Source organism: Uranotaenia lowii, chromosome 1, assembly GCF_029784155.1.
Source record: "Uranotaenia lowii strain MFRU-FL chromosome 1, ASM2978415v1, whole genome shotgun sequence".
NCBI lineage: Eukaryota > Metazoa > Arthropoda > Insecta > Diptera > Culicidae > Uranotaenia > Uranotaenia lowii.
This window is the reverse complement of record NC_073691.1, coordinates 36,916,313-36,931,040: the sequence shown is the minus strand read 5'-3', so window position 1 is coordinate 36,931,040 and position 14,728 is coordinate 36,916,313. Positions and strand designations below refer to the sequence as shown.

The window sequence follows — 14,728 nt, the reverse complement described above, 5'->3', positions numbered from 1 at the left end:
AGACTACTCGTGTTTTAGACTCCGTATACTTTTAAAAAATTTTTGCTGTGAAGAGATCTAAATTCTTCTTATGACTAAAGCGTACATCTTTCAAGGATATGATGGACAGCATCTTACTGATGCTAACACCACCAGCCCACAGAAAGAGTACTATGTATGCCGTGACCTCTGGCTTAGAAGACTTGAACGCTATCCTCTAGGCCACGGTCGGTGACTGTATCTGTGTTATCAATTCCGTACTGCAGACCATCCAATAAATAAGTTGGTAACATTCCTTTTTTCATTTTGTAGATAAAAATCATACTGTTGTACGCAATCCTCTGCTTTACTGACAACCATTGCAACATATAAAACATAAGAGTTATCAATAATTGTTGCAATAATTGTAAGTCAATGGTAGGCTTGCCAGATACTTTTAGAAAAAAGCGGGACATTTCACGAAAAAAAGCGGGACACAGCCGAAAAAAGCGGGACATTAAAAACTCTTGAAAGAAAACCTTGATTGTTTAGCCAAACTTATACATTTACCATCAGCCTAAGTTGTTCATAGAGAGCACCATAAGGATTTATGTTCAACGTGGATTGATTTTGCTCAGTGTTTCTTACATTACTTCTATTTGCCCTTTTTTTGCAATAAGCACGGTTATTTTCCACGGTTCTCGCGAATTAACACGTTATTTGAGAGAAAATATTTTATGTCCTACTTGTAAACGGAGGATTTGACACAGCGGTAAAATTTTAAAACTCAAGAAAACTTTCCCATTTATATACTTTGAACAATTGAGTCAAAAAATGCGGTGTATAAGGCAATTTAGTTAAGATTTAGGCGAAAAAATTTAGATCTATTATTATTTGGAAGCATTTAAAACAATATTTTCTTCATACCAAAGTTCTTCACATAGCATTGCACAGTGGGAAAATTTGGATTTCAAATTTAAAAAAAATTAGATATCGTAGATTTAATAGCTTGAAACAATACTTTTTTTATGTGAAATTTCCTTAATTACTTAGCGAAAAAACAACAATAACTTCGTGAAAATGAATTTGAGCAAAATTTTGTTAAGGAAAACTGTGAAAGTTTCATGAAGGTTTTTGAAGTGATATCTATATGAATTATAAGCCTTTTAAATGAGCTCTTTTTCATGAAAAATTGCTATGTTGATCAATATATTTTTTAAAATGAGAAATTCTCATGCAAAAATGAATATGAATGATCAACATTCAAATGAGATATAAAGCAATTATTTTATAAAATGACAAAATCTCCATAGGGATAAAAGTAGGAATAAACATCGCTTCTTAAGATCTTCTTATTTGAAAATATTCAAGTGATTTTAAGTAAACCCTTTCAGCTCGTTTAATGAAGTTGTAATGACTGAAAGACATATTTGAAAGTTTTTCTCTGTTGAACCAATGAATTCAAATTGAGATTAAAGTTTGATTTTTTTCAGTTTAAGTCAGTAAACTTTGTAAAAGTTTTCCAAGAAAAAAAAGCGGAACATTTCGAGGAAAAAGCGGGACGGCGGGACATTCAACAAAAAAGCGGGACATGTCCCGCTTTTGCGGGACGGATGGCAACCCTAGTCAATGGTGATCTTCTGGCAATCTTCTGAATTGTGTAGTCGATGTGAGCTTTGGAATTTAACTTTTCATCTATTTGTACTCCTAGGTATTTATTCTGATGTCAAAAGAGTACATCAGATTAAATATCTAGGAGTGCACAACCATTAATCAACAATTTTGAACACTTTCCGATTTAGCAGTTGCCAATGATCATCCAGTTGGTTTTATTAAGATTGGAAATCGTTTTCCGGAAGTTCAATCGAATGGGTCAATTTATTTTGTAATAGTTGATTATAAGTAATTATTTTTTTTTTATAGGAATGCAACCCATTAGGGTCATTCTTCCTCGCTAGTTTGAGATCTGGTTTGTCTTTTCACATAGCAATCCGATCGTACTTAGAAAGTGGAAACCATGGAAAAGGTAAACAGAGAATACCACAGATCAAGTTCACCAATGTGAGTTTTCAGCAGCCTGTATGGCTTTAAGTGCCACACTACAGAAGGTCGTTGGACCACATGGATAGTTTCATGTTTCACGTCTCTCAAGTCCAACTGTTGGGGACACAGTTTTTCACTTTTTTGTATTTGAATGAAGAGTTATTCTTCTGAATTCGATAATTTTAACTAAATTTTTTCAAATTTCAAGTGAAATTTTCGCTCAACATCTTAAGTCTGGCTCTTTATTCGACTTCAATTGAAATGAAGTCTGCCAACTCAAGATGCACGTGCACATTTTGCTTCTCGATTATGCACGGAAATAAACCATAAATTAATCGTCGAATTTTTTGAGGAGCTTTTAACCATCATTCATCATTCCGTCAGCTGCCGGCGCGAAACAAAACAAAAAAAAGCACAGTTGAAGTCTCTATGAAAAGTTTCGTTTTTTCTGCCTTCCATCTTCGGAAGCACTACTCTCGACATATGCCGGAAATATGTGTGGCCACAATTTGCGAACTCTTTCGCGCGGGTCAAAAGCACCTCTTCAGGTGTCAGATTCACTTTCGTTTGCTCATATGATGTGTTTGTGATTTATTACGAAATTGGTCGAACAATAATAACTCATCATCACACCCGTAACAAAACAAGATGAAAAAAAAATCATATCGCGAGCTGACTGGCTGGCTGCTGTTCAAATCTGCGCGCGTTAAACGGTTTCACTTAAAGTTTCTTCTCTGTCTTTCCCTTGCTGTCGTGCGCTAATCTAAAAATGAAGCCATTCAGCTAAACTATTACCTCACATTTGTGGAATCGTAAACCGTTCCTCTACTATTAATGACTTTATGAAGCCACTACCTACACACGGCATGAATGAATGAATGACGTGCAGTTACAATGTTATCTCAATTTCTAAAGTTTTTTTTCTTCTTCTTTATATTCGTTTTGCTTTGGGGAGGGCCTCTTTCGAAGATTACCTGCAGGCAGTTGATGAACAACTTCTTGTTCAAATCCAAAACGATGCTGAGAAAATTCCTCGAGTCAGCCGGCCAAACGATCGAGCGCATTGTTTGTTTGTGATAATTTACATAAATCAGCACCTCATTGAGTGCGAAACGCCCCTAAAGGTCTACCACTTACATGAATGCGTGTTTGGGGTCTTCTCTCAGCAGCACTCTCAATCAGCCATCAACTCATCAATTGCCGAAGTCGAAGGCAAATCAATTGCCAGTTGATACCCACTTTTGAACCGGTTCTGTTCGGTGGAATGTAACTAAGACGTAATGGATTGAAAACAGCAAAAGATAAAATGAAGTGCTTCGAGCAAGTGTTTGCACGAGATGTAAAAACACAATGAGAAAAACTAGGAGTCGAAAAACCGAATGGAAAATGGCCACTTCCTTCCTGATGGGAAGCAGGTGTTGGACAACGTATAATTTACTTTTCTTTTATCGCTGCTCGTACGAAATCGTGACAGGAAGTGTTTCCGAACTTAATCACCCAGCTTAGTAGCTGTATGGGATGTGTTTAAATCTCGAAAAAAAAGGTTTTACATCTTCAGCCTGAACAGTTTTTAACATATTGATGATTAAATTTGAGATACATTTGCATATCGTTTTTATCTGGCACTCGCTCGTTGCACTTGGGAAAAAAATACATCCAAAACTCTAATTTCAACAAAGGAATTCTTTGCAAAATGAATCGTGAAACCTAAAGCAAATAAATAATAGCAAATTTGTTGAACATTGTATTGCTTTTGAAACACTTACATTTTGAGCATACTATATTAAGTCTTATCATATGGGTCTTTCCGCGTCAAGTATGCACAGTAAAAGAGTATCTTACCTAAAATTCGTCAAACTTGACTGAAAGGCGTTTATATCTGTGATTTGATGTTTGAAAACGTCATTTTTTTTTAAATCTAAAAATATCAATCAATAAATTTTGAAATAAAAAGTGAAAAAGGAGGGAGTCCAGAGTCATTTACTGCTTATTCGTGGGAAATACTTCTACTTCCATTGTCTTACCTGCTGATTTGTTAAAAAATTGAAACTTTTCGATTTTTTTTAAATGTTTCGATTGGCCAACAAACGCATATTTATAATAAATCTCTTACTATAGAAAATTTGTTTTACATTCACCGATCGACGATGGTATAGTATTTTCATTGATATTTTGAGAGTTTCATATCCTTATAATATTGTTATGATTTATTATTAGGAATTAGACCGGGCTGGATTTAGCCCTGGGTAGGCCGGGGCAATTTATCTCGAGGGGCCCTTTTGATTCAATTTTTTTTTCAAATGCCATCCCAAAGTATACAAAACATTTTAAACGTGTAAAAGAACTGGAGATGAGTTCAGCATACTGTCTTCAAATAACGCTTTTGTCTGCAGAAAAGGCAGTTTCTGATATACATTGTTAATCGATCACGTGCAAACATAAATGTGTATAAATGAATAAAAAATGTATAAATGAATAAAATATGAAAGCTCTGATATATAGGTACTTATCAACGTTTTTTATATCATCATATAACGTCTGGTGTGTACTTCATCGAGAAGTATTTACATAATGACAATTGAGAAGTATCATAATTTCAAACTTAAGCCTGGTTTACAGTTCAAGTGAAACATGGTGGAATCGCTGCTCCATCGATTCCACCATGTTACACATTTTTATTTCGATTTCCCCCAGTTTTCACCGCGGAAATTCCATCATGGCGGGGGAATCGGAAAAAAATAGTTCCATCAGGTTTTAAAGGGGGAGTAGGGTCTAACGGGTTAATAAAACCCCATTTTCACGATTTTTTTAGAGCTATCGTTCAAGCAAATGTATACAATTTTTTTGCATTTTACAAAGTATTGTTAAAAGAATATTTAGTAATTTTTTCGTAGAAAAATTTTGAAAAATGAGCCGGTGACGGAGCACTTTCGGGGATGCCTTTTAGAAAACAAGATTTGCGGTGGACACTGTATCTCAGCACAGAATCATCTGAAGTCATAAAATTAGAGCAAAATATTTTTTATAGATGTTTTTCTGGACCCCAACGTTTTTATTTAACTTAAAAATTTTATGAAATTTTTTCGGCTGTTTGAAGTAAAAACTACGATTTTTCACGAAAAAATCCGCCATTTTTTTATTTGTAAAATCTCCCCAAAGTAAAGAAAAAAGAAAATCTTTGGGGTTTGGTATTTTATATGTAGAAAATATGTTCCAAATTTGAAAAGAATCGGTGAAGTAGTTTTCAAATGACGATGTCCACTGACTTTAAAAATGTGTTTTCGAGAAAAACGCGTTTGAAGTTCTCTTCCCCCCCCCCCCCAAAACAAAGATCTCGAGTTCTCAAACGTCAGAAAAACCATTAAACTGAACTTCAGTTACTGAACAAACAACACAAGAACTGAAAATCTCAATGAATCGAATGTGGAAAATGATAAGAATATAAAATATAGAATTATTCATATTTAGAGAATCACTCAATTACATTAGCAACTCTACAATGAGATCGCTTTTATAATAAATATAATGTTCATTTGAAAAATGATATGCTGTATGCAGTATATTTATTTCAGCAGAGGATAAAATATCGGTTTAATCAGTTAAAAATGTTTCGAATTTCAAATCTTAGACGGAAATTGGGATGGAAATTGTATTTAAAAAAGGGAGGAAAAAGGGCTCAGAATCTAAAAACGAACGTAAATTTCAATGATGGTGATTGAAAAACGAAAAGTTTGAATAATACCCGGCATTAACCCGGATATTCTCCGAGTAAAATTCTTAAATATTTATTACAAAGAGGACAATGATTTCTATTTAAATTGAAAATGTGAATGTATTCATGAATTGCATAATTATAAAATTCCTCGAAAATAGATGTAAAATTTTATGTTAACGTAATACAGCTTATTATTGTGCAGGACGTTTGTTTGAAATGAAAAATTGATATATTTTTCTATATTCTACCTTTTCTGTACTGAATATCTTCTTTCAAAATCTGATAATAACTGTAATTTATTAATAAAATTACTCCAACCCAAAACATCGATAAAATTTTTAAATGTGGAGAAAATATTTCATAATCAAAACCTAATGTTTGATTCACTGGAACCGGCTTTTATTATATTCTTCCGCTTTATCTGAATTGGGAGTATGTAAAACGACTTTAACCACCTTGATTGATGTGTTTAAAAAAAAAATAAAACAAAAAAAAAATATAATCTTTGACGTGTTTTTCCTTATATGTATTTTTCTTAATTTGTTTTTTTGAATAATCACATAATTCGGTTCCCACTAGATTTGTCCATATTTTGTATTGAAAATTTTAAAACTAAACACCAAAAATTTTGATATTTTCAGCCCGCAAATTGCGGAAGAACTCCTTCAATGTTTACTCTTGGGGGGCTCCCTTAACTTATGTTAGAGAAAAAACTATTCTAGATATTATTTAACAAGGGCACCTATAGTAGTTATATTTTAAGTATTCATTTCCCTTTTCTTGGCTATTTTTTTTATTTGTAGATCTTTAAGTAGTTCGATTGAAGTAACGTTGAAATTTTTTTTCCCTCGGGGGCCCCCTGAGCCGGGAGGCCCAAAGCAATTGCCCCGATTGCTCTCCCTTTAATCAGGCCTTGTTTTAAGATAAAACGTTCTGTTCAGAAAAGTAGCAACAGAAAATATTGTTAAGAGAATCCATATAAGCGAAATAGGTTTAAGCTCAGTCTGCCTGAAATTTTTTATGATGTTACAAATTTTTATGATTCTTCAAATTTTGCTAATTTTTTGGTTATGACATTGGTAATTGCAAGATTTTTACATTTAATATGGTAAAACATTTACTTTTTCGTTTCGTTTCAAATGACATTTTAATCAAATTTTTGGAAACAACATCACCGTAAACTAGCCCATTTTCCGAACTCAAAAATCAGGTTTGACTGAAACACAATTATTACAAAAAGTTTGGTATGAAAATTGTCTCTCGACAGACAGAAAATTATATGGATAGACTCTACAATTAAGATTAGAAATTGAACACCAATTTTCAATTGAGAATATTTTCTACTTTGATACATTAAAAGACTTTTAGAAAATAAAATTACAGGATTGAAAATATTTAATTAATAAGTAATACATAATGTTGACACTGGATTTTATTGGAAATAATAATCTACATATCTAATCTTCACAAAAAAAAAATCAACGAAAAGCTTTTTCAATTCTCGATAATAATCATCAACTTGTGATTTTAACTGATATATATTAAATATCTCAAAATTTTCATCAAAATTGTGAATATTTTTTTATTTGAACTTATAATTTTACGAGTTACTAAATTTTATCAGTTTAAAAAATAAAATAAAAGATTAATCACCGTAGTTAAGGTGTGTTATTTGATTTATTGGCATTATCGGTGTAAAGTGAAAGCCTTATTAGTAGTGACATCTTAAGAATATGAAATTTTATAGACGGTTAGAAAGTTGGAAGAAATGAAAGGTGGTGAAAATGAGCGAGTAGAATTTTTTTTTTGAATATTTATAGCGTTCAAATAGATCGGAGAGCTGACGCTTAACTCAAAAGCTTGGTTTTATGTATGTTTTGTATGTTGGTTATCCATCATGGGAGCACGGATTCACCGCAGTTTCTGACTATGTTTGTGCTCACATGTGTATGTATTAATCTGACTCTTGGTCATCCGACACGAGCAAGCACACGCCCAGACAGTCAGTCAGCGAGTGCAAGCGGGTGAGCAAGCCAAACGGGACCAAGTGACCCGGCAGAGCCACGATGGAACGCTGGACCAGTCTGCATATTTGGCGACCGTGGCAGGTGTTTACTCTAAAGCCGCTTAGGGCGATCTAGACGAATCGGAATTGAAAAAAAAACGAACAGGAAAGAAAAATGTTGACGAAGGTTCACGATAAAATAATTTTTATCAAGTGACCCTAAAATTTAAACTGGATACTTATTTGAAAAAGTGAGTTAAGTGAATAATTTCATTACCCATTTTGTGAAAAATGATTTCAAGAAAGCGCAGTGATTTGAATGATCACCAGAAAGTAATGCAAACAGAATAAGAAAAGGAAAGCATGGTGTTGAATAATTATTCAGTTTTTTGGCATTTAAGTAGTTGAAAATAACAAACAGAAAAACTTCGAACTACGTCCATGCTTATTTCAAGTGTAAAGTGAGTGGATAAGGAGAAAGTTGCAATTTTAAGCAACTGTTGAGGAGTGGTTTATTTATGATATTTAGAATTACAAGCGAGTTGAGAGGACAGCTTGTATTTCAGAGGCGAGTTGAGAGGACAGCCTGAACGCATTGACAATGATTGCAAGTAAGTTGAGAAGACAGCTTGAAAATCCAAAGGCGAGTTGAGAGAACAGCCTGAGTATTGATAAGAATATCAAGCGAGTTGAGAGGACAGCTTGGATTCCATAGGCGAGTTGAGAGGACAGCCTGAACGCATTGACATGGATATCAAGCAAGTTGAGAGGACAGCTTGAAAATCCAAAGGCGAGTTGAGAGGACAGCCTGAGTATTGAAAAGAATATCAAGCGAGTTGAGAGGACCGTTTCAAAATTCAAAGGTAAGTTGAGAGGTCAGCCTAAGCATATTGAAGACTATATCAAGCAAGTTGAGAGGACAGCTTGGATTCCATAGGCGAGTTGAGAGGAATGCCTGAATGCATTGACACGGATACGTGTCAAGTGAGTTGAGAGGACAGCTTGAAAAACCAAAGGCGAGTTGAGAGGACAGCCGCCTGAGTATTGCTAAGAATATCAAGCAAGTTGAGAGGACAGCTAGAAAATTCAAATGCGTGTTGTGAGGACAGCCTGAGTGAAGAGAATATCAAGCGAGGACAGCTGGAAAACTTATAGGCGACTTGAGAGGACAGCATGGGTGCCTAAGTGAAAATTATTAGGCGAGTGTAATTGGCTGTTTAAGCGCATTGACAAGAATTATCAATCATGTTTAGAGGGGCGCTCGAGATGAAAGATATATGTTACGAACTATACCAATTCCAAGCCAGTTAACAAGACAACGTGAAATTATAAGTTCGATAAATCAGCTTTCGAGTCTCATAAAAATAGTAACCAAGCGGGTTTAAAGAACAGCTAGGGTTGTAATCCTACGCACAACATGCATTCTTATGACGTAGAATAGTAAGCGATCATGAGACGTTGTAGCATCATCATACACTGCCTTAAATCCAATTCGGGGGAATACGGACAGAATGCAAAACAGAATAATAACTCCTCATGATAGCAGTTAGAAAAGGACAAGGGCGGGATCGAGACTGTGGAGTATCCACAAGCATTTACATTTTACGTCTGTATATGTGCTTAAAAATATTAAAACTATTAGAAGTAAATAGGACAGCTCTCACCAAGTTACGACACTCCATATTCAACAGTTGATTGTTAACTTAATCCTTAGGTTAACAACCATTTCATGCGAAACCATCGCCTGGGTCCAATGTTGTTAGAAGATGGTTTGAAGGTTTTCCAATTTCTTCCAAATTCGAAGCTCATTGGTCATCACTGGACCAAAGAAACATAAAAAGAAAACAAAGAACAAAAAGAGAAGAGAAAAATAGAAAAAGAAAATTAGGATATTAGTTCATAGCATCTATAAATATAATAAAAAATCCTTGCACAAACTAATTATAAATTTAACTTATACTAATACATACATATTTTACACTTTGATCATCACCCTACCTGCCTCACATATCCGTTTTGGTTAAGATTAAAGAAAATCTTCCAAGACGTTCTGTTTTGTTTTGAACAATATAAAAATATCCACGAATCAGACTCTACCCCAATGATGGACTTTCTTGGAGGGGGAATTATCGGTATAAGATTCTATGCCGGACCGGCATTAACAAGCATTCTAATATCTGGCATTGCTCTTCCATCGCAACCGCATTGCATGAAAGAAGCCAAATAAAACCCAATGGGAAACTAGAAACTGTTCTCTTTTGCCGATCGGTTTACATACACACGCACAGTTGATCTTGGCTGGTGGAGTTTTGCCGACGCGTCGGTTGGAAACAAAGAATGTTTTTTTTTTGCACAGTGTGCCTACAGACACGGCGCTTGATACATCATTCGACAATATCCTTGTTGGCTTATTGTTTCCATCCTGCTTTGTTTTGTACTAAGATTTGAGATATGTTTTATTTGGTTTCTTTCAGACATATGCAATGCGGTTGCATTGGGAGGACAATGCCAGTTATCAGAAGGTTTTTAATGCCGGTCCGGCATAGAATCTTATACCGATAATTCCACCTCCAAGGAAGTTCATTATTGAAGTAGAGTCTGATTTGTGGGAGTAGTAAATGTATTTTTACTACTCACCGGGATGCCAAAAAGATCTAGCTTTGTATGTATCATAAGCATATGAATAAGCAGATTAGACCTAATTGATGAGCCATATTCAGAATAAAGAAAGAAAGATTTTTAAATGCCGTATTAGAATGAAAAAATACGCTTAGAAGTTGCCTTGTTTCGTGATTTTCCATCTGTTTTTCGGAGGATTATATTTTTTATTCAATCATAAAAATATGGAAATTTTATTTTGAAAATAAAAAATTTAAACCAATTAATGATTGAGGTATGACTTATCGTAAATTAAAATGGATTAAAGACATTAGTAGGCCAAGCGTGGTTCGCCTCACAGGCGGAAACTTGCAGAGCGATAATTTCATAATCTGGAAATGTTCTGACTAAAAAGGACATAAGACTGAAAAGGATAAGACTGATAAACTAGTTAACAAACATAACTTACAGTGAAAAATTCCTTGATTACATTGAAGATATCCTTTACCAAATATGTGAAAGTCTTTTCACATTCACCAGTACATATTGGAAATATGTTTGAAATACAGTTCATGCTTACCCCGTGTGATATTTTCCTTCAAAAAGATTGCCCCTCACTTGAACTTATCACACTTCTTTTCCTTTCGATTACAGCTTTTTCTCGTGGCGTTGCTAACGTCACCGGCCCTCTCGAAAACGGGAGGCGACGAGCGGCGCCGTGGTTTGTTCCGGCGAAACAAGCCTACCACAACGACCTCAACCGAGGCTTCAATCGTCCAGGAGGATTCATCCAGTGCCGAATCGAAATACGTACTGGACAACCATTCGCACCACTCAGAAGGTCTGTATACGGTAGGCGATTCGTTTACCATTGGTACCGGCAGCAGTAGCGGTCCCTCGGTGTCCTCGTCCGGGGGGAGCAGTTCCTTCGGCGGCAGGGGAAGCGGCTTCAAGCAGAGCTCTGGAACCATTGGCGACAAAATATCGGTTTGATTTAGGTTTTTGGTTTGAATCAGCTGTTTATAAATGGATTTTTTTCACTTCCAGTCGTATACGGATTTCACCTTCGGTGATGCGAAGCTTTCCAACGCCAAGGACTTTACCTCGGACGAAGATATCGGACTAGGCTTCAAGAACCACAAACTCCCGACGACGAATGCCAACAGCTACAAGTCGGCCGGGAACTTTGATTTCCTCAGCAAAGACTTTCTGAAACCCTCCCTGGACGCCAAACCGAAAACTTCCTTTACTAGCAAATTCTCCATTTCCCATCCCACACCTAGCAAATCTTCGGTTCAGGGTAAGCTAGACCATCTGGACGATTCGACAGAGTATGAAATCTACTCGAGCTTGAAGTCCGGTAGCAGCTTTAAATCACCCTACAGCAAGAAATTTCCGTCGGCACAATCGGTTTCACCTCTCACGACACTTTCAGGTTCTTCTTTTAGCTTCGAGGGCAATGTGAAAAAGCTGCCATCCGGCTTCGACGACTACGGCACCATTCCTTCATCAGGCAAGACCAACAAGCACAAAAAGAACAAACTGTCCCTGGACGATGACACTTTCGGGGGATCGAGCGCGTTCGGGGCGACCGGTGGAAGTTTCGGTGTCGGTAAGCTAGAAGATCTTTTCCCTAGTCAGGCGATTCAGACGATCCCTTCTTTTGGGTTCGCTGAACCGCCGCTAGTGAAGTCTGCCGTATCGACACTGAAATTTTTTGGCGAAGGACTTTTAGGTAAACCAGAGAAAGCATCCAACCCCTATTCCCAATTCGATACCGACAACAGTGGCGAGGGTGGTTTTGGAAATTCCAAATTCAAACCTTACGGGAAGATCACCTCCGGCAGTAGTAGTGGTTTCAAGAACAGTTTCAGCCTGGACAATAGTGACGAACTAGACGACCCGTTTGCACCGAAGCACAAGTTTCCAAAACCGCACTCAGCATCCGCCTCCTCATCCTCCTTTGCATCCCAATCGCTGAAGCCCATCTCCACCGAATTCGACACAGATTTCGATCTGAAAAACATCCAGCTACCCGGAGCACACAACAGCAAACTCAGACCGAACACCTTCACCAAGCCCAAATCACACAAATCCAAACTATACGGCCCCAATATTGACAATCCCAACCCGCTAGAATTCAAACCCAACTTCAAACTGCAAGATGTACCGAATCTGTACCCTGCCGAACACAATCTAGGTGCCGGAATCGCTGCCAAGGGCCAAATCGAGAACTTCCTCAACTCGAAACATCCGTTCGGCGAACCGGAACCCATCAAAACGACCCACTTCCTGGATGGCAACCCCCTCAAAAAAGGTCGCTACCCGGAATTCTCTTCCCCGAGCGAGGAAGAATTGGTCGAGAAGGAGGCGCTCCGAGCCCAGATCGAATACCTGAAGGCCCAAGCAGCTAAACCATCGCGCAAAAGGCCCGGCAAAAACAACGGTCCCAAATCACCGAGCTTCGCCGGAAGTACCAACCAGCATAGTTTCAGCAGCTCATTCGGTACAAGTTTCGGAGCCAGCGCTCACGGGCCCAGTTCATTCGCAGCCGTATCCCCGGGAGGATCATTCTCCCACGGACCCCGTGAATCGTTTAACAAAGGTCCGAACCCGATCCCAGCCCATGGCCCGGTAGGACCCCAACGAGGACCCCGCCCAGTTCGAAGGATCCCCCCGCTAGGGATTAAGGGACCCCATCCGGGATCCCGGATTCCGCACTTCAACGATCGACCGTTCAGCGTTAGCTTTAAGCTGTAAAGCCCCTTACAAAAATTAAATTTAGTAGTCCCCTAGGTTAGCAGTGATTAGTGCCCTTTTTAAATTTAGTCCTGTAGGTATACGTGCGTAAGCGTACGAAGTTAGGAGTAAATTATTTATTGCCCTTTTAGTAGTTGACTGTTAGGAAGGAGCGAAAAGCGGAAGAGAGAGATGAAAAAAATGAATAACAAAAAATTGAACCCCACAAATTGAAATCCTTAGAAAAACTGTTGTTTTATTTAATTGGTTTGAAGAATTTTCCTTTTGAAATCTCTTGCAAAAACAGTTCAGTGGTAGAATATATTGGACTTGAGTCAAGATTTTATATGAACATTTTCCCGTCCTATGTCCAATCATTGTGCCTTTCGACGCCGTTACTCTATCATGTGAATCTCGCATTTTTGCACACGATAACAAAATTTCCGCTTTTCATAGGTGCCAAATGTTTTCAATGTTCACTAAAAATAAAATTTAACACATTAACTTCAAAGAAGAACGTTTTTAACCTAGATCGGCAAATTAGTTTTTTGCTTTGAACTTCGAAGTGTTAACTAATGAAGCACAATGGTGCGTACCATGATTTACCATGATCTTCCATAAAACTCTGTCAAAAAAAAAATTTTTTTTTGACAACGAATTTTTGAGAAAGCGAGATGTAAATTTAAAAAAAAATCTTGGGTTATTTTACTCAAAATTCCACACTCATCTGCATAAAATATTAATGTGTTGCAGAAATCTGAGAAAAAGCAGATTGACAAAAAGTTGGAAAAATGACTATCTTAATGAATCCGTAAACATCTGTAATTCGAATTTTAAATTTTTTAACTGCTTTTCCTCATTTATTGTGCTCAAACTCTAAAAAAAAACAGATTCATGTTTCTAGATGTGCAAAATATGTATCAATTCTAATTTTAGTTTACTTACATATGCATAAATAGCTGACCTTGAAATGAAAGTTTTAACTTGAATTTCGAATTGTAATGCAAAAGAAATTAATTATTGTTTTCTCAAATATCTCGTTGTTCCCAAAAGCTAACCTCAAATTTGTTTTCCCATTATTATTTTGTATGTAAAATTAATCTCATTTTTTATTGATTCATATTTAAGTTCCCAAATTCGGCTAAAAAAATATTTTACTTGTATGAAAATCTTCCCCTAAGCCAAATTTGATTTTATATATTTGACCAAATGACTTGGAAATTTATATAAAATTTTGAGAGTCTCCTTGTTAAAAAATCAAGAAAACTTGTACTCCAATCCCTTCTATGCAAAATTTAGTCGATTATATCTCTAGTAATTAAAAAAAATGAGTGCACCATTCTCCCTTTTCGAACTCCCCACTAGAAATGAAGAAGGAGTCTGAAATTCTCATTTTATATGCTTTACTATGACAAATTTGACCATTTGCTTGAAATAATACGTTAAAATTGTATGAGTGCCCCTCTTGACAGCTTAAAAATGAACTGTGGTACCCTCTCATGTCAAATTGAATTCCATTTGCTTGATAATTTCTCCAGTCATGTAATACCTATTGTACAGACAGACAGACAGACAGGCTGACAGACAGACAGACAGACAGACAGACAGACAGACAGACAGACAGACAGACAGACAGACAGACAGACAGACAGACAGACAGACAGACAGAT

The 14,728-nt window shown here is 36.6% G+C and overlaps 1 protein-coding gene across 4 annotated transcripts in view; it reads left to right on the top strand.

The window, feature by feature from the left end:
- LOC129756719 (uncharacterized) overlaps window positions 1-13,296 on the top strand; it is a 39,908-nt gene extending 26,612 nt beyond the window's left edge. The window contains exons 2-4 of one of the 4 annotated variants that reach the window (XM_055753733.1): window positions 10,974-11,306; window positions 11,367-11,619; window positions 11,755-13,296. In XM_055753733.1, coding sequence (XP_055609708.1) covers window positions 10,974-11,306; window positions 11,367-11,619; window positions 11,755-13,079 — 1,911 coding nt within the window. In that variant the 3' untranslated portion in view covers window positions 13,080-13,296. Of the gene's footprint in view, window positions 1-10,973; window positions 11,307-11,366 lie in introns of all 4 variants that reach the window. The other 3 variants (XM_055753727.1, XM_055753720.1, XM_055753710.1) reach the window with 3 other exon arrangements.
- The last annotated feature ends 1,432 nt before the right edge of the window (window positions 13,297-14,728 follow it).